This window comes from Populus nigra, chromosome 18, assembly GCF_951802175.1.
Source record: "Populus nigra chromosome 18, ddPopNigr1.1, whole genome shotgun sequence".
Lineage (NCBI taxonomy): Eukaryota > Viridiplantae > Streptophyta > Magnoliopsida > Malpighiales > Salicaceae > Populus > Populus nigra.
In genome coordinates, this window is record NC_084869.1 from 11,772,340 (window position 1) to 11,792,053 (window position 19,714).

Sequence of the window (19,714 nt, forward strand, 5' to 3'; positions counted from 1 at the left end):
TAAAAAAAATCTTTATTTTTTTATATTAAGGCTCAAAATTCCTTTAAGAAAGTATTAAATTACAAGGTATTACACTGTATTTTTATAGAAACAACGAGGTTTAGATGATACTAGTCGGATGCTCGCGCTACACAGCAGGTTTACTTTTTATTTTCATAAAAAATATTGTAAAAATTTATAATATAAAAATAATATATTTTTTAATATTATTAATAATTTTTTTCAAATTTATTAATTATTTTATTAATATTATTAATTATAATAAAAATAATAATAGTTATAACACAAATGATAATATTTTTAATATTCATACTACTACTACTAATAATAATAATAATAATAATAATAATATTTATAACACAAACAATACTATTTTTTATATGAATATTTATAATTATAATAAAAACAATAATATTTATAACATAAATAATTCTATTAATAATTCCAATTATGATTATAACACAAATAATAATATTTTTATATCAATACTTTAAGTTATAATAAAAATAATAATATTTATATCACATATAATAATATTTTTAATATGAACACTTTGAATTATAAGAAAAATAATAATATTTATAATACACATTATTGTATTAAGAAAACCGATGTAGGGTTAAGCCTGGACACGTCAGGTCTTGGGGTTGGGCGTTGACGCCTCCATCCCAACATGGGGTGGCCGGGGACACGTCCAACTAATCGTGGGGTTGGGTGTAGACGCGTTTAGGTTCAACATGTTATAATTAAAGGTATTAATATTAAAAAAACTATTATTTGTGTTATAAATATTACAATTATTTATGATACAATATTTTTATTTTTATTATAATTAAAAGTAATAATATTTATTTTCATTGTAGTTCAAATAATTTTTAATGTGATGCAAATAATTTCTATATTCATTTCATTTGGTGTTTTCAAATATTTTAAATCAATGTAATTTATTCCACTCGATGCATGTAGATTTCTTTTCAAATAAATTCTTACTCTCTTGTGTGTTATTAGTAACACCCAAGCTTTTAAGATAAAATTCATATAATTATTAAATTAGTAACATCTCAAACTTTTAAGATAAAATTCACACAATTATCAAATTAAAAAAAAATTCCCAAGATGTTTTTTTTCCTCTTCAATTAAAAAATAATTATGAATTAATCATCATAATTATATTCATACATTAACATGTATATTTTAAATTCAATTTACTAAATAAAGTTTTAACAAAATAGTACTAGATAACTTTATACATATAAATTAGAAATATTATTAAATACAATTCAAAAAAAAATTCTTTTATTTTTCTATTAACTTATGCAACTATAAATAGAAAACACTTATGTATTAATCAAGGGTTACGCGGTTGAGATGAACCTGTATATTAATTTGTATAAACATAAATAAATAAATTATGATGATCTAATATATTTTTTATTATATTAATAATTTATTTTTAATTTATTTATCATTAATTTCTATAATTTTTTACTTGTCAACGTAAGAATCTTGTAAAAAAAAATAATTGATTTTATTGTTCGTATTTGACACCAATTCCAAATTTAATTCTTTCTCCATATCCATTGTATTTTATTTTACTAAATCAATGTGAGATTATTTTATCCGAAGGTTTACCTTATCCGTCACTCATTCCTTATTTGTTCCAAAAAGCAGCTGCTGCAAAGCAGTGGCTTTCGACCCCCATGGACTACATCAGCACAGGGCTTTTAGGGCCTTCCTCGTCACGGACAACTCATCATTCATCGGGGTTTCCAGGGCAAATCCAGTCAGGGAACTCAATCCCACAACCAATAACAATGTCGGTCTCGCCATTCAATGTATCAGGAGAGAATCACCAAGAGGAATTGCAACATTTTCCTTTCATTTGCGATCATTTGATCCCAGTGGCGGCCACAACACAAACAGTTGGGGATCATAATCTTCAAGCCTTGCTGCTGGTTTCAATAGGGGGGCCCTTCAGTCCAATCCCCACGTTACTCTTGGGTCTGGTTGCCCAGCCGACCCAGTGACCTCGGGTCTGGCTGGGTAGCCGGACCCAAAAGGCTTGGGTCTGGCATTGGGTATGGCTGATCATGCCCTAATGGTCCTTCTTTTAAGGTCAGCCACTTGTTGGGTTTTATCTGCAAAATCTCGGTGACCATCCGCTGCTTCACGAAGTAAATTAATCAACTGGTCTTTTCCAAACGGTTTAAGAAGTTTCTCAGTCGGTTCCTCATCTTCGTCATTGTCGTCGTTTAGATTCTCAACAGCTGAGATCTGAGCATTTTTTATTGGTTTCTTCATCTGGATCATCTTCATTATCTTCTTCCTCCTCTTCCACTTCTTCATATTCTTCTTCCTCTTCCTCTTCCTCTTCTTGTTGTTGAGGTTCTTCCTTTTGTGGTTCTTTTTGTTGTTGTTGTTTCTTCGGCAGTTCTTTCTGCTGTTTGGGTGGATATGGAGTTGAGCTTTTGTTTTTTAGCCATGGATTTTGAAGAGTAGAGCAGACCCAGGTAACCAGACCCAAAAGACCCAATCTCAATATATTATTTTTCAATAATCTTTCAAAAATAATACAAAAAGCAATTGCATAATTTTCCTTTCATTTCCGATCATTTGATCCCAGTGGCGTCCACAACACAAACAACATTCTATGAACAAATATATTTTTGAAAGCGTAACAGCATTCTATGAATGCATGACATCTTTATTACATTTTATAAATGTGTTGTAAATTTCATAAAAAAATATGTGGTGATGAGTGAGTTTTATAAAGAATGGTGGTAAATAGTATAGGAGTATACGAAGCTTGGAGAACAAGCGGAAGCGTGGCTTTTCATGTTACACAATGTTCTGGGACAGTCTGATGCCTTTAAGCTTTCTATTTTCTTTTCAAGTTTTGAATTCAGACGAAGATTACAGTTCTGCTCAAATTCACCATAGGACAATTAGCTCTTTCTTCTTCGAATGATGATAAAAAAAAATACCCGAAGGGAAATGTCCATTCTAACAACATTATTTTAATTCGAGAAACATTGAATTAAAAATTTCCAATCAACACATATGACAAGGTTTGATGCTATTAATTATATGTTTGATATTGTGCTTTAAAAATATTTACACTTTAGGTGGATGCTTAATCTGACATATTAAAGTGAAAAACCAAGATTTACACTTTAGGTAAACAGCCGCCTTGATTAAACCAGCTTTGTCGGAAGGACTACCGAAGAGGCTGCTAAGAATCTCTTCAAGAAGCATCCTGTTATGGCTGCTACCAAGGTTTCAGGTCACCAACTGGACCTGCAGTCCAGTTCAAGATCTTCTCACCTGGCCTAAGGTAAACACTTCTATCATGAGGCAATTTTCGTGCAAGTCCATTCTAACAACATTATTTTAATTCGAGAAACATTGAATTAAAAATTTCCAATCAACACATATGACAAGGTTTGATGCTATTAATTATATGTTTGATATTGTGCTTTAAAAATATTTACACTTTAGGTGGATGCTTAATCTGACATATTAAAGTGAAAAACCAAGATTTACACTTTAGGTAAACAGCCGCCTTGATTAAACCAGCTTTGTCGGAAGGACTACCGAAGAGGCTGCTAAGAATCTCTTCAAGAAGCATCCTGTTATGGCTGCTACCAAGGTTTCAGGTCACCAACTGGACCTGCAGTCCAGTTCAAGATCTTCTCACCTGGCCTAAGGTAAACACTTCTATCATGAGGCAATTTTCGTGCAAGTCCATTCAATACTTGATGGAAAGCATCTCCTGGTTGGGCAGGTTGTGGGAATAGCATAGCCTGCTTCATTGAAGGGTTAGCGAGCAGTCTCTGCTTCCTCAATATTACTTCAGGTGGAATGGAAGTGAGTATGGTGTCCAAATTTGGAACATCTTCCTCATCTACATACACCCCAATTTCTTCCCATGGGATTGCATCAGCAAAGGGTAAAACAATGTCGTCTGCTATAATAACAGGGATACAGCCAAATATCACTGCTTCAACCAATCTTGGACTCCATGGGGCCCAGCCAAGGGGACACAAGCAGAAAACAGCTCGCTGCATATCTTCGTAATATGTTGCTGGGTGCTCTGTGGAAATGTCAAAAAGCGGATTGTCCTTGAAGTTCTCCCAGACCGCTGCTCTAGCACCTCTGTAAACTCAGAAACAAATTGATCAGCGATCTCCATTTAAGCCTCTATCACATAAAAGATCATTGCTAAAACATGACAAGTATTCTTTCTCTTCCACTCAGCTTAGAATTGAAATGAAGAAGTCCATGTATTTGACTTCTTTCAGTCTAATTGAAATACATGAAAGGATCATGATTCTAGTTTCACAACCATACATACCCTACCAGGTTTCATTTCTGTTGGCATTGTTCAAAAATAGACGTAAGCCTTCACATTCTATGGAAAAGAGTAGAAATAATCGAACATCTAATTGCTTTATTGAACATGGAATTACCTTGCATAATAGCCACCTTCTGGGTCATTTCCTACATCATAAAACAATCCTCTGAAGTACACAAAAATTGACCTAGGAGTTTTCTCAGGAATCAGGTGGGTTTGCATTTTCTGTGGAGGAGCATATGGAGGAACAGTAATGGAACCATCTTTTAAGCAAACATGATTTCTTTGTCCAAAAGTTTGCACCAAGGTGGCACGTTGGAGCAAGGGAAGAATTCCTCTTTCAATAGCCTTCTCTTCCTGCAAAAATCATGAAGAACAGGGGAACATAAAATAAGAGTTGATGGAAATAAAAAGAATCGCAAGGGTACAACACTTTATTACTAATATACATATGCAATTAGATATAACAGAACGATTGAAACCCCATTAGCTCTTCAGAAAACCACAATTCAGGTCAATTGATTCAAAAATCCAAATGCATTGAAAAAGATTGTCAAAAGAATCTGAGGGAAACAAGGGAAGGTAATGAAAAAAGAAAAAGGTTTACTCACTTGATAATGGAAGCATGCTCCAAAGTCGTGTGGCACTACAAAAAAGTGGTCAGCACCTTCCGTCCGATTCCAATAGGGCCAGTTTGAAGAAATAAGCTGTATAGCACTTCTCATCATTCGCGGTGATTTGAAAGGCAAAGGAAGGCCATTTGCTGTCAAATCACAGGTTGTATATACAGGAGTATAAAACCAATCAGCTTCATCGGGATTGAGGGTTCTAACAGGGCTAGATAATAGAAACCGATGCATAAAGATCTCAGCTGCGAACATGTGGGTGAGGCATCTTGGGTCCTTTTGCAGAATCTTTTTATTGTATTTTCTTGGAAGTTCATAGACAAAAACTTTCAGCCTTCCAACAGGATCATCTTCCAAAACATCACCAGCACTTCCTGCATGTTGTATAGATCAATCATACCTAAAGATTTCTCATATATTGAACTCCAAAACAACTTCTATAGTTTCAAAAATCTACACATTACCAAATCTTGATGCAATAAATCTCCTGTATGTAAAAGAAAAAACTTGACTTTCATTTTAGATAGCAAGAATAAATCTTCACTTTACCCTTTCCTCGCCTCCACATTTACAAAATTACATCTCATATTGCCAATTGTTTTTACTGTCACATTGTTTTCCACGAGTCTCTATTCAAGATGCCATGTGGATCTAACATACAATATTTGGACAGTTACATATGGCTAAAGCGTTATTAGTTTCAACTTTTCAATCTCGAACTGCATACAAAATGAACCTTCAATGTGATCTAGCTTTCCAGACTTGGGCGGTTCCTTTTCATGGTGTATAAGGACAAAGCACAAACAGAAACTAAGAACTAGGATAGCTCTTTCATCATACACTATGGCCACCTATGTCATCGTTAATAGAAATGTGCCAGGTGTTAGGCACTTAGCACCCATTTACACATCAAGTTGTTTCCCCAACATGGAAACTCAAGACGTTAGAAACCTAAAGAAAAATTTACTTCCAAAGCACACCCCCCCAGCTAAAACTGTATTTCAGAAGGGTGTTCTATCAGTCAAAAATTACTGGGAAGCTAAGCTATTCTGACTGTAAACCACTTTCGGGAAAAAATCACCGCTAGAATTCTTCACTGGGCACCTAAAACTTCATCTTTGCTGGAAGATTGCAGTTCATTTCATCAGTTATGTATAGCATCACAAATTATTGGTGCAATATCATTAGCTTGCCAGCTAAGGTTATTAGAGAAATGGAAAGATAGTGCAATGCTTTCCTTTGGAAAGGTGATGACTCTGCTGCTACAGGTGCAAAAGTAGGTTGGGATTTTGTTACCTTGCCTAAACAGGAGGGAGGCTTGGGTATAAAGAAGCCTAAAGAACTGAATGTGGCTTGTATTGCCAGAAATATATGGAGTTTGCTGTTGAAGTCTGGTTCCTTGTGGGTTGCTTGGTGCCATAGCTATTTACTAAGAGAAAGAAGTATATGGAGTGTGAGCATCCCACATGACCAACTGGAATTGGAGGAAAATTTTGAAATTAAGAAGCATGGTTTGGGATTATTTGGTGCATGGTAATGGTAGTGGGAAGTGCATTTTTCTCTGGTGGGATAACTGGCATTCTTAACTCTTTTCATGATTTGATAAATCAACAAAGAAAGATTACTTCAGTACATTCCAGTTAGTTTCAACACTGAATGTTAAGCCTCGATGCTTCAATAAATCAAAGAGATGCCATCACAATTATACTAATTTAAGATAACAGGATCAATATTCCTCCCGCAGGAACTGCTTAAAACATATGGAGAAGTACCTAAATATTATAGAGAAAATGGTAAAAAATACACAATATCAACTCATTTCTAAAGGTCCCCAAATTTCAACTACACATACTCAACTTTTACTACACTGGTGGACATTCGGCAATCAAACTAAAGTTAGCAAATCATCCATTTCACCTAGATTTAAGCAGATCCCAAAAATCCGCAAACCCAATATATGCCATACAACTAAAGCAAATCCCAAAACTAACTTAATCAAAACCCTACCTTCAAATTATTAAAACCTACATTACAGTTTAAAGACCACAAATCTATCCACTAATCAACTGCAAAACTATATTAGACCCAAAACAAAATAAAAAATGACAAACCCAACAAAAATTAATAAACTTCAACAAATGGTTAATTTAAAGAAAAACCAACCTGAAATCCTCTCAGTGTGTTGACTCCTGCCCAGCTCCACAGCACCAGTACTCAATACAAAACCAGCATACCAAAGAACCCCAACAAAAACCCATTTCCAAATCTCCATTTTCTTGCTTCTAATCCAATGAAATCACACAGAGAACCAAGTTTAAGGAATCCGAGAAAAGGAAAGGTGGGTTTTCGAGAGGATATACCCACAAAGAAGAAGGCTTTATTAGCTTCTGAGAAGAAAGAAGAGATTTTTAGGCTTTAAAATATTATCATTACAGTTGACATGTCGCAGAAGTAGTTAAGAGAGAGTTTTCTTTAAAAGAAATACAAGAAATAGAGGAAGAGCCAGAGATCTTGATAAGGAAGGCCAAGCAAATCTGCTACAAGAAACACACACTGAAGATTCTTGAAGGCTGTTTTTTAAGTTTTTTTTTTATTGTTATTTTTGGTGTGCTGCCTGTGTGGTTTGATGGGAAGTCCATCTCGTTGCCAGATCACAGCCAATGTTGTTCAACAATTCAACCTGGCTTTTTTTTTTCTTCCTTTTAATTAATTTCAGTTTTTTTTTAAAAAAACAATTAATGTGTATTACGTATAAGACAGTTATACGTAATAGCAGCTCAGCCCCACAATAATTAATATTTTTTTTTTCTGGGATGCATTTGACATTAATAAAATGATTGGCTATAGCATACTAGAGCCACATGGTGCTTGGACACACCGGAGCGCCACCAAGCACTTTGATGGCTCCAATGAGAGGGGCAGACCCAAACACCACTTGGCTGGATGCGTTCACGCTTATCCTCAAATTAAATCTGGACACGTCCACGCACAAATCCAAGGTGAACATGGAGGATCTATACCCACCCCCAAGTAGGATCTAGACGCTTTTACACTCAACCCCAAGTATGTACCGGGTTGGATTTCATAGGAACCTCTTTTTATTATTTGAACCCTTGTTATAAAACCATACTAGCCCTAGCCCGCACGGGTCAATTCTAGACCTGAAATCTTCACCAGTCTGGTTTAAGAAAAAAAATAAAGAATTGTACTGGAAAAAAAGAGTGTTACTTTGATTTTTTTTTAAAAAAATTAAATTAACCTATCTGTAAACCAGGTTGGGTTCTAAAACTTTGATTCCAACTGCAACCAGCTAAGCTGCCATAAAAGTTAGAGAATTGTTTCATATATGGGATCCAAATTCTAAAATTTAAACACTGAACCAACCACCTGAGCATCTTTAATGTTTATAATAATAATAATAATAATAATAGAAACCAGCTACAGTGATCAGTAGAAGATACGACCTCTCTCTACTCTTTTATAATAATAATAATAATAATATTTATTTGACAGGCATTAAAAGGAGGAAGGAGTTGGATTTGTGAGGGTAGAACAGACAGTTTTGACGGATTAATTTCATTCATAGACATTGAAAAAAACAAGTGTTTTCTTCTCCTGTAAAAAACAAATTAGTTCTCATTTTAGATGGAGCAGTGAAAACAGAAAAAGAAAACAGAGTGTTTTTTTTTCAGAAAAGCTTCTGTATCCTTCTCTCAAAAAAAAAAAAAAAAACCCTAGCTTTTTAGCAGCCCTGACAAGTCTGTGAGAGAGAAAGGGAGTTGACAAATGAAAGAATCCGTGTGAGAGAGCTCTCGTATCTTCTAATACCCTAGCTTTTGGGCAACCTTGACAAATAAAAGAGTACAGAGAGGGGGGGGGGGTGTGCAGCCATGGTAATGTGACAGGGATTTGGTAAACACATAGATTGGACTACAAATTTGAAGCTGGTTGGTCATAATCTCAACTTCTGACACGATATATTTGAAATGGCAACTTCAACTTCACCCAGTTTTGTTTTTGTATGTTCTACAAGCACTGAGAATGCCCTCTGTTTAATCACATTTAGCTCCAGTGGCATTGATTCAATCATGGCATAAGCCTTGTCAAGAAGACCCATTTGAACAAAGTGATGAACCATGGCTCCATGATGCTCAAGTTGTGGCTGAATTGGGGCCAACCTCTCATTAAATCAAAGTACTTGTGGCGCTCTTGGACCAAAATACAACGTCTACATGCCATTAAGATTCCAAGTAAAATTATAGAATAAGGTAAAAACATTTTCCACCATCTTCGAAAATACTTAGATTTCATTGAAAGCAAGCCGATGAACTGCTAAGCCACTGATCATCATCGAATTCAGCACACAAAAATAGTGAGTACATGTTCATTAATGCCGAAACTCAAAATAAGAACAATCCAATCCCTTACCGAGTAACTCATTCACCCACTGAGCATGATTAAGACCTCCAAGTCTTGCACGAGATTTACTGAAGCAAATATAAATTTATCTGGTTCAACACTCAATCTGTCAGTATAACTCAAGAAAGTCTCAATGTCTCCACAAATCACGCTTTTCTAGCACAGCCTCCCATCTATGAGTTCCACATAACAACATCTCAAGCATGCATTCTAATAAAAACCATTATTACCTTCCTATAATTTCCTAGTCCCATAAAATTATCAATAATCATATTGAAACCCACCCACCCGCCAAATCAATACTCTAGCAGTAAACTTGATCAATAATTATAAGCAAGATTAAGCGAACCCAATGTACATAAGTTTATGTAATAAAAAAAAAGTGAAAAACTAGATCCACTACCAAATCCTAAGATTCTCTTCTCAAGTGATAATTATAAGCAAGATTATTCACGATTTTCATATTCAGTGAGATGCAGGGATTTTTAAAAGACACCATTAAATTGTCACTAAAAAAGGGCATTAAAATTAGAACCTAGTCTTTACAATATCCAACATTTTATAGAAATCAGACACAAAATTGATAACACTCCAGGGCCAATAAACAAAATATGTGGGGAAAATATTTATGCGAGTATAGGATGCAGGGATAAGAAAAGGAGCATGCTTGTGCAATATGCACATGACATTTAAGAACACCAGATATAACTGGTTCCTATCTATTATCATCTAACAAAGGATTGCAGGGGAGCCCAGCAGGTGATTTTGCTCTGTATACACAATATCACATATTCTCAAACTTATAAATGATGTCTCTAACTAATCTAATAACTTTGCATGTCTTGCTAGTAATCATTGAATCACTAGCTACATATAAGTTCCTTATTTATAGGATAAGTCTAATCCAAGCTTGATTTCCTCAGCTTCATGATGAATCATTCATCATTTCTGATAAAAGCAAAATTTCAATCACAAACTTCACGTCTCACAACACAAAGAAAGTAGCTGTTTAGGTAATGGCAAAAGGGCACAAGGAACAAAAAACATCAGGATTAGTAAACTAATTTCAATGAGAACAAAATATACAATTATAAACATTCAACTTGTAAAGATTGACACACCTTGCTGAATGTTTTCAATTAGGTGTTGTGAGGTTCATGCAAATCTGTTCCACATCCACTTGAACCTGTCAATGACAGAACATCCATTTCACATGTGCATCCTCCAAAAGTTTAATTGGGCTAGCTCTAATCAATGCCAATCCTTTAAACTCTTCCTGTGATCAAATTTCAGCTACCAGATATTGCAAATTTTGGCAAGTCCCAATTCCATAGGCTCAATCTAAGCAAATTCCTCCTAGTGCTGTTAGTTCCAAGTAAACTTGACTTCTATTTCAAGCAACAAATTCAGGCTATCTCACCCAAATTTGTGAACGACCAACTGTGTTCTCAGCAGAATCATATCATTTCATTAACATCCAAGCAACTCCTGAACTTCACAGTAATTTGTTCATTGGAATGCAAATTGTGGATGTCATTGGTATAGATTAACCAAGCCACCTCTGCTTATTGAGTTGTGGAACTACATAAAAGCACCAAATATTTTATCAAGAATTTTAAGGAACTACTACCAATAGTCTCCACAAGAACATAAACCATTTTCAAACCGGTGAAATCGAATCCGATCCCTTACAATAATAACTCTGCTTAAAAGTCTTGAAACTATTTTTATCCAATTGTGACAGTCATAACAGATTCGGAGGTTCTTTGAAATCCTAACTTCTGCTCCAGAGGTAGTCTTGAGGATCCCATAGGCCAACGCCAACTTTTCACTGTGATGATACAAATTTCCCTCCTTTTCCTCTTCAGAGACATCCATTGTAACTAAGTCTGTTGTGGGCACATATCCAGCCAGCTTTGTTCTCTGGATTAATCCTTCCAACATTTTGTATATTGCTTCTGTTTCAGGATGTGATCTATCACCTGCCTTAAATGGGTGAAGAAAACCAGCCCACTCAAAACAACTCTTTCCCCGGACCTTATGAACTCCCTTCTTTTTCATCATTTCCCACACTCCCTGTGCAGTATCCCATATCTTTTGAGAGCAGTAGATATTTGACAACAAGACATAATCTCCACTCCTGAGACGAGATATATTTGCCATGGCTGCTTCACCCAGTTCTGGCTTCTTGTATGTTCTACAGGCACCAAGAAGTGCCCTCCATATAACAACATCTGGTTCCATTGGCATTGATTTGATCATGGCAAACGCCTCTTCTAGAAGCCCAGCTCGACCCAAGAGATCAACCATGGCTCCGTAATGCTCAATATGTGGCTGAACCGAATATCGACTTCTCATTAAATCAAAGTATTTGCGACCTTCTTTAACCAAACCACAATGGCTACATGCTGTTAAAATTCCAAGAAAAGTTATAGAATCAGGCAAAACATTTTCCACCTCCATCCTTGTAAAGACTTTGATTGCATCTAAAGCAAGCCCATGAACTGCTAAACCACTGATCATTGCATTCCAAATACAAACATTGTTGCGTTGGACACCATCAAAAATCTCCTTGGCAGTCTGAATTTTACCGCACTTGGAATACATATCAATCAATGCTGAACTCAAAATAAAATTCAACTCAATTCTTTTCTCAATCAACAACTCGTGCACCCACTGAGCATGTTTAAGGGCTCCAAGTTTTGCACACCCATTTATAACTGATGCAAATGTATATTTATCGGGCTCAACGTTGGATTTATTCATAAATCTAAAAAGTCTCAATGCCTCCTCAAATCGTGCTTTTCTAACATAACCTCCAATCATCGTGTTCCATGTAACCACATCTCGTGCAGGCATTTTATTAAAAACCATTTTGGCAACCCTATAATTTTCCGTTCTCATTAACTTATCAATGATCAAATTCAACTCCACCAAATCAATACTCCAACAGAAAACTTGATCAATAACTTTATAAACAATACTACGGCAATTGCAATGCACATATTTCAACATCAAAGAAGCCATAAGAGACGGACTGGTACCATAACTAAATGTAATAATTCTTGAATGGATTTTACTCAGAGTTTTGATATCCATTGAGGTTTTGCCTGATTGAAGAAGGTTATACAGTTCTTGGTAATCTGCAAAAGTACCATTCATTAAATTGTAGAAAAAAAAGGTCTAAACTTAGAATCTTTCACTAATGACAATAATATAATTTGATAACCAGCAATAAGTTCTAAGGGGATAATGAAGTGTCAATCTTTCATTAATCTAAACACAAAAACAAATTTCATCACTAAAAGTGTCTAATGAAGTGTCAATCTCTCATTAATAAAAATTAAAAAAAAAATTACCCAGGGACAAGAGCAAGTGATCAAACAATACCTGCATTATGTTGCTGAGGAGGAGAAGAGACTGGTACTGAACTGTAGGAACGGTTCCACCTAATAATTCCCATATGGGGCTGTGTAGTCAGCCTCTTTATCACATTTAGTTGCATATTTGCCGTACTCTTTCTCGCTCTCCTCCGTCCCCTTCTACCTCACTCTTACCTGGTTTTAAAATTTCTGTCTCTCTGCTAAGAAATGGGAGCGGAAGAAAGGAAAGAGGATAGTCCAAATATGGGCTAAATTCAATTAACCATTTATGGGCTTTGTACAAAAGGGCCTTAAAAGGCCCTTTCTGGTTATTTAACCTCTTGTTGCAAACCATGGAGAAGAAGGGTTTACTGGTTAGAATTGGGAAGGAGTTTATCAGTGGCACCGTTTGGCCGCGTTTCTAAAAAATTTGAAAATTTTTTGTTTTTTTTTTTTTAAAAAATTTAATATGGTTTGTACGTTTTGGATCGTTTTGATGTGCTGATGTCAAAAATGATTTTTAAAAAATAAAAAAACATCGTTGGCATGCATTTTAGCACGAAAAGTTATTTGAAAAGCACCCGCAACCACACTGCCAAACACAATTGAACCATTCGAAACACATTTGTTATGTTCTTTGCACCAAATTACCCCTCTCTATTATCCATAAACCCTAAACCACCGCTCCCATCCTAAGAGACAAAAGTCACAAAACCCCTGGCCCCCATCGAAACAAATCCTTCTTCCACCGGATTAAAAAGTCCTCCTTCTCGTGGGTGGCTCTGCTTCTCGTCGGTGGCTCTACTTCTCGTTGGAGGCTCTGCTTCTTGTCGGTGGCTCTGCTTCTCTCTTGCTCTCATGACTTTCATTCTCACTTTATAAATTGATTAAGTAAAATCTCTAGCACTCTTTCTATGATCATTGAAGGATAATCAAAACTCTATCTACTTCTCTGTTCTTTTCTCTATACTCTTCGATCTTCATTTGTCTAATTCTTTTTATTAATACCCCTAACCTTTGGGAAGGGTAAAGTTTTCCCTTTTGAATTGTTGTTCTTTAAATAAACAATATATATGCTGGTTGTGTATGTCATTGTAAATGTAAATTATATGGATATATGCAATATGCTTCCATCAATTGGAATCCTTTTGCTGGTTTGAAGTGAACAAACCACTTGGGTATTTCTGGATGGCTTGTAGTAGCACTTCCTCTCAATGGAGATGGTATGTTCAGATGGCTTGTAACAGTCCTTTCTTTTAATGGAGTTAGATGGCCATATCTATTATATTCCCTGTTGAGGTGGTCAGTCGGAAAGACAGATAATTATTCAGCCATTTTATTTAATAGTTGCAAACAAATGGAATATTGCGCCCTTGACAAAGGAATGGTGCCTTGACCTAAAAAGACTCACTAAACCCAGCTTTAATCTTCATTTGGAAATTTTGAGGTTTTTTGTTCCTTTCAAATTAATTATTGGAAACGTGGGGTTGAGCTGCTCTTCTAATATGCTATTATTAGTGCTGTATGAGATTTATGCAATTATAGTTTTTTCTAGTTTCGTGTAATTAACCAAATTGATAGATTTATTAGTGAGAAAAGCAGCTAGCATGCCACAAAGAGATAGTGACATGAGGAAGAAACCAAACATATTGATAACTGGCACACCCGGAACTGGAAAAACAACTACCGCATCTGCTCTGGCAGAGGCCACCCAGTTCCGCCACATTAATATTGGAGATTTGGTCAAAGAGAAGAACTTGCATGATGGATGGGATGACCAGTTTGACTGCTACATAATTAATGAAGACCTGGTAAAACCCCATATATTACCGAACTTCAATCTCATTTCCTATGTTAACATGGATATTTGAAATGTTAGTCAAATTTTCAGGATGTTCATTTTCTAAAATTTATATTGCCTTTTTTGGGGCGGGAGGTAGGTGTGTGATGAACTCGAAGATATAATGGAAGAAGGTGGAAACATAGTGGACTATCATGGTTGTGATTTCTTTCCAGAGCGATGGTTTGATCAAGTTGTGGTTCTGCAAACTGACAATTCTGTTTTGTACGATCGTTTAAGCAAGAGGTAGTTCAGCCTATCTAACTCATCTTGAACGTCCTTAAAAGTATAGTTGTGTGTGTGTTTTGTAGCTTCTGCAGTAGCAAATGTCAGGATTAATCTTTTTTTCATCTTCATTTTTCTTTTAAACAAAACAAAAGATGGTACTCAGAGACGAAGATATCCAACAACATGGAATGTGAAATCTTCCAAGTCCTGTTGGAGGAGGCAAAAGAAAGTTATCCAGAAGGCATTGTGGTGGCGTTAAGGAGTGATTCTATGACGACATCACCAACAACATTGCCACTCTGACTCACTGGCTCACCACTTGGCAAACTGTTCCATAGTGGGATCCTCAGCTTCCTCTCTGTGTTTTTTTTACTTTGATTACTACCATTTTATTTGAGAGAACTTATGGTGGGGACATGTTGTCGGTGATGTTCTTCGTTTACTGTAGTAACTAGTAAGTACACTAGCTCCCGGAAACAAATGGCTGAATGTTTCCTTTGTATGAAATCCTTTTAGGTTATCAGTACACTCATAACCTTGAACCATGAAGTCTCTGATAAGATTATCACATCCATGGACCCTGAATAGGCCCCACCACCATTAGGGCACGAATTTCTTAATTCTAAAGCAAGTCCGGCAAGCTTTATAAAACCAGATCTAGAGTGGAGGAATCTTGTGTTTCCTCCTGGACATGAAAGTGAGACCAGCAATCAGAAGAGCCTTGCTTTTTCCCTGGGAATATATTCCAATTAATGAGGTTTAATGCAAAGCTCAATTAATTCAAAAAAAAAAGAGAAACATCGTGCGTGTTAAACTCTTGATTTTCCACTTTTCCCTTACAAGAGAAGGATCATAACCCAATTCAAGTGTCTTTGAGCTCAATGTGATTGATGATTGTTCTTCTCTCTCAAATCCCAAGCACACAAACGCCACGTGCACCCGAATTAAACACACCGTTTCTCATCATGGGATCGAGATGAAACTTGATTTCCTAAAAGATAACATATAAAATTGGACGACAAAATTTCGTATTAGAATGAGTTGTTCCCTTGCTGGTTTGATGCTTTTATCTTTTCAATTATCCAATGCCTTTTCATTTCTTTTTTTTATCTTGTTCATTCACCTGCTAACCTTATTTTTGTAGCAGCAGCGTGGTGTTTTGGATCTTCCAAGGGGAAAGCATCATGTAATTGATGCAGTCCAAAGCACAAGAAGGATAACAACAATCATTTAAATATTCAAATAGAGTTAAAACACAAAAAAAAAAAAAAAATTCGAAAATCTTAATTTTATTTATAAAATATTGATCTAAGTTTATCTCTCTACAAAGATAGGCTTGAAATAGACTTTACAAGATAGACAAAATCATCATCCTAAAACAAAACAAAAGGATTGCTAAAAATCATAAAGATGTAGAATAATCAAGGAAAAATAACGAAACTAAATTAAATAGAATCTGCATTTATTAATTTGAGCAAATTCACGCAATGAATAGACCAGCCAAGCTTTTGCTTTATAGAACTAGGCTTTGGAATTATCTGTAAAAATGAAAGTCTTATTCAATAGTATTATAAAAAATGTTTTTTTAGCTACATAATCCATGTTTCCTCAAACAACCCGGATGAACTGTCGATCCATGGATTGATCCACCCAACCTGTGAGGCTGAATCTTGTAAATATGATCGAAAAAAGATACCTATGGAGGGGAAATACGACAGAGTAAGGAAGCTAATAGACGCGCGTTCATGCAATAACATTGCAAATCATGGAGACATGAGTTTAATGTCAGTGGATTTGTTTTCGGTTTGAATTCAAGAAAGGAGCAAGAGAAAGAAATTTAGGTGCTATGTCCAATCGAGAAAGCATGCCTTCAGTCTAAACTGAAAAAGACGACTCTATTCCTCCTTAATTTCAGAAAGTGACGTTTTTTTTTTATTATTATTTTGTGATATCTATCAAGAATTTTGTGGCTTGATGCGATAAAAGCTTGATACATAGTAAATGATACAACCTCTCTCTCTCTCTCTCTCTCTCTCTCTCTCTCTCTCTATATATATATATATATATAATATATATATATATATATAGAGAGAGAGAGAGAGAGAGAGAGAGAGAGAGAGAGAGGTTGTATCATTTACTATGTATCAAGCTTTTATCGCAACAAGCCACACCCAACCAAGGGTTTGGCAGCCTGCCACGCCCCAGGCTCGGGGGGTCTTGCGTCATGACTAATAAATAAGCAACTCTAATCTTAACAAATATTCTTTCTAAGTTCGATTCACAAAAAATATTATGTATTAAATGAAATAATTGGATGTCACTAATGAATTTTAATGGTTGAACTATAAAGTTAATTCCAAAAGAAAATGATTTAGGAGCTGTTAGATATGAAGTTAAAGGCACCGAAGTATCTTATAGGGTAGACTAGTACATGGATGATAGTACGAGTATGAAAGCATTCTTGGACTGTTAATGGTTATTGATTTTTCTCGCAACAGATTAACCGGGAAAAATCCAGAAAAAATAGCTGATCTTCTACGGTTAATGGCGTTGAACTTATGGAGAAACAATTTCATTGGTGATGAGCGAAGATTTTATCAATATATTTTTACGTTCAAGTAAAGGTATGGTGTTCCCATACCCGGGTACTGCTGGGCTTGGCAGAGTGCCAAGCTCCGGGCACCCAGGGTTCAGCAATGTGTCAAGTTTCAGGTGCGGTGGGTTTGGTGTTGGTAAGACCTGGCCACGGTTGGGCGTGGAAGCGTGCCAAGCCCCGAGAATTTTGGGTTTGGCAGTGCGCTCATTAATTTTGGATCTGGCTCAGGCTAGACCCAATTAAAGATGGGTTTGGCAGTTTATCTAACCCCGGGTACACAGACTCTGGTAATAGCAAGACCCAGGAGTTGATGGGGTCTAACACCATGGATGATAGGAAACAGTAGTTCGCGTCCACTTTTGGAAATGTATTTGCGCACCCTTCACTATTTTGATTATAATTTTTTACTCGATGCAAATCATCCCAATTCAAAAGGATCGTTTTGTAACTCACATCGCCTGTCAAAATGAACATCAGCATTAAAGCCGAGATCAAGAGTTTCCAATCGTGAAAGGTACCCAAACTTCCAGGAAGGCAGATTTTCTTTCATAGAGTTCCGGGAAGGAACTTAAGGTAATAAAATTTCTCCCCTACATCATTTTAATGTCAGTATTCCACGCCCATGTAGGCTTTGAATTGTCGACTGGAAGTTCCATAGAGAAATGGAGTGCTTCAAGACCAACTGATGATGTGTTTTAGGTGACCCAAGCTCCCTTGTCAACTTCACATTGCAATGCAAATTTTCCCTTGCTCAGGTCCAAGTGAAATACAACTCCCTGTTACTGGTTTTAGCTCTTATCTATATACTAATAATAACAATTGACATGGAGCTGCTATGAGAAGTTTGTGAACGTCTATATATATGCTGATACTTGGACCTGTTATTTCAGTCTAATTCTTTTCGTCTTTTGTTTTCCTTTTGCTCTTCTGTCTTCTTATTTCTGGGTTATCTTCTTGGACGTTATCTTCATTTCCCCTTGCCTATTATAGTTACTTTCCTAACTCGCACACTGTGATGCATGTGCTATCTGCTTCGCTTTAGATTTCGCTTCTGCTTCCTTTGTTTTTTGCCAGGTCTTCTATATAGTTGGGACTGTGATTGGTGACTTCGTTTTTTTCTTTCTGTTCTCCTTTTTCCTGTCTTTGCGTTTCTCTTTTACTGGTTTGAGCTGTTGTTTGATCAATTGTGTGTGCTTTATAAGTTGCTAATTTGTTTTTATAGTTCTTCCGAGGCTTCATCCCCGCTGTCGGTGCAGTTCTTTATGCTTTCTTGGTTTGCTTCTCCACTTTTATTTCTAGGCTTCTTAAAAATCTATTTTATTCTTTGTATTTTTCTCATTCCTTCTTCTCTCTGCTTTGGTTTTCTGGTTGGTAGCATGTGCCTTAGTACCTGTTCTATTGCTGTGGCTGGTGTATTTTCTTGAAACTCTCTGCCATCTCTTTGTTATTAGATTGGTTTTCAGTTGTTTCTCTTGCTTCTGGTCTGGGTGTCTGCTCTGTCTCTTTGTTGCTGCACGTATGTGTTGGGTTATGCAGCTTTTTTTTTTAGACGGACTTAGCAGCCAGCACCATCGTTAGTGAATTTTAGCCTGTTAGGAAAAAAAAATCAATAAGCGCAAAAGTTAGTTTTCAATTTAGTGTGTTGATATCACATTTTCCCACTTGGGAAATTAGAATTGAGTTCTGAGCATGCTATTCAGACAAAATTAAGAATCTTTTCGGTTGACAAAATAGTAAGAAGGTAACTAAGAATTTAAAAAGGGGAGAAGTATATCTACCAATTAAATATATGCTCTAGAGAAGTTTTCTGTGATTTTTTAAGTGCTAGAAATGTATAAAATCAAACGTGTCTGTGTATCACCAGAGGCTGAGGTAGACTCTAACATTAAGAAGGAAGGAAAGAAAGAACGAAAGAAGATGAAGTTGGGTAGACTCTCAGTGCTTACCTGTTGTGAGGGAGGGCCCATTGATTCTGCTGATTTTTTCCCCATCTTTTGAAATCTTTGAGCTGGGATCTGCAGATTTGTTTCTTTTGTGTTCTTTTTTTTTTGTGATTTTCTGTGGTCCTGCATTGCTTGGTGGTCTTTGATTCAAGTTGAGTCTAGCCTTTTTCATGTTTCTCGGAGATTTTTAGACCCCTGCCCTGTTTTCCTCTAATGACGGTTTTTTTTTTGGTTGCGTACTTTGATTCTGCAGTACGCTAAGCACAAAAGGAGCTGGATTCAGCATTATGCTCAACCCAAGAGGAATTGGGTTCAGCTGTACACTGAACTCAGGTGTATTTTAGTT

At 36.0% G+C, this 19,714-nt stretch overlaps 2 protein-coding genes and 1 pseudogene across 5 annotated transcripts; 1 reads left to right on the top strand and 2 right to left on the bottom strand.

Annotated features, from left to right (window-relative positions):
- Positions 1–3,432: 3,432 nt before the first annotated feature.
- LOC133678638 (probable beta-1,4-xylosyltransferase IRX10L) lies at positions 3,433–7,659 on the bottom strand. The gene is made up of 4 exons (XM_062101038.1): positions 7,144–7,659; positions 4,966–5,354; positions 4,470–4,711; positions 3,433–4,155 (listed from the first exon to the last, which is right to left on the bottom strand). Exons 1-4 carry the CDS (start codon positions 7,250–7,252, stop codon positions 3,642–3,644), a joined length of 1,254 nt encoding a protein of 417 aa, XP_061957022.1. The 5' UTR covers positions 7,253–7,659; the 3' UTR covers positions 3,433–3,641.
- Positions 7,660–9,125: 1,466 nt separating this feature from the next.
- LOC133678260 (pentatricopeptide repeat-containing protein At5g50990) lies at positions 9,126–13,125 on the bottom strand. 4 transcript variants are annotated; one of them, XR_009835918.1, is made up of 4 exons: positions 12,790–13,125; positions 10,521–12,542; positions 9,409–9,488; positions 9,126–9,320 (listed from the first exon to the last, which is right to left on the bottom strand). XR_009835918.1 is itself a non-coding variant. In XM_062100527.1 (2 exons), the coding sequence occupies exons 1-2, from the start codon at positions 12,902–12,904 to the stop codon at positions 11,026–11,028; spliced, it is 1,632 nt and encodes a 543-aa protein (XP_061956511.1). In that variant the 5' UTR covers positions 12,905–13,125; the 3' UTR covers positions 10,088–11,025. The 4 variants fall into 4 exon arrangements, 1 of the variants encoding a protein (XP_061956511.1); XR_009835917.1 differs by having other exon boundaries at positions 9,126–9,488; XR_009835916.1 differs by lacking the exons at positions 9,126–9,320; positions 9,409–9,488 and adding an exon at positions 10,088–10,404.
- Positions 13,126–13,369: 244 nt separating this feature from the next.
- Positions 13,370–15,372, top strand: LOC133678114 (adenylate kinase isoenzyme 6 homolog; annotated as a pseudogene).
- The last annotated feature ends 4,342 nt before the right edge of the window (positions 15,373–19,714 follow it).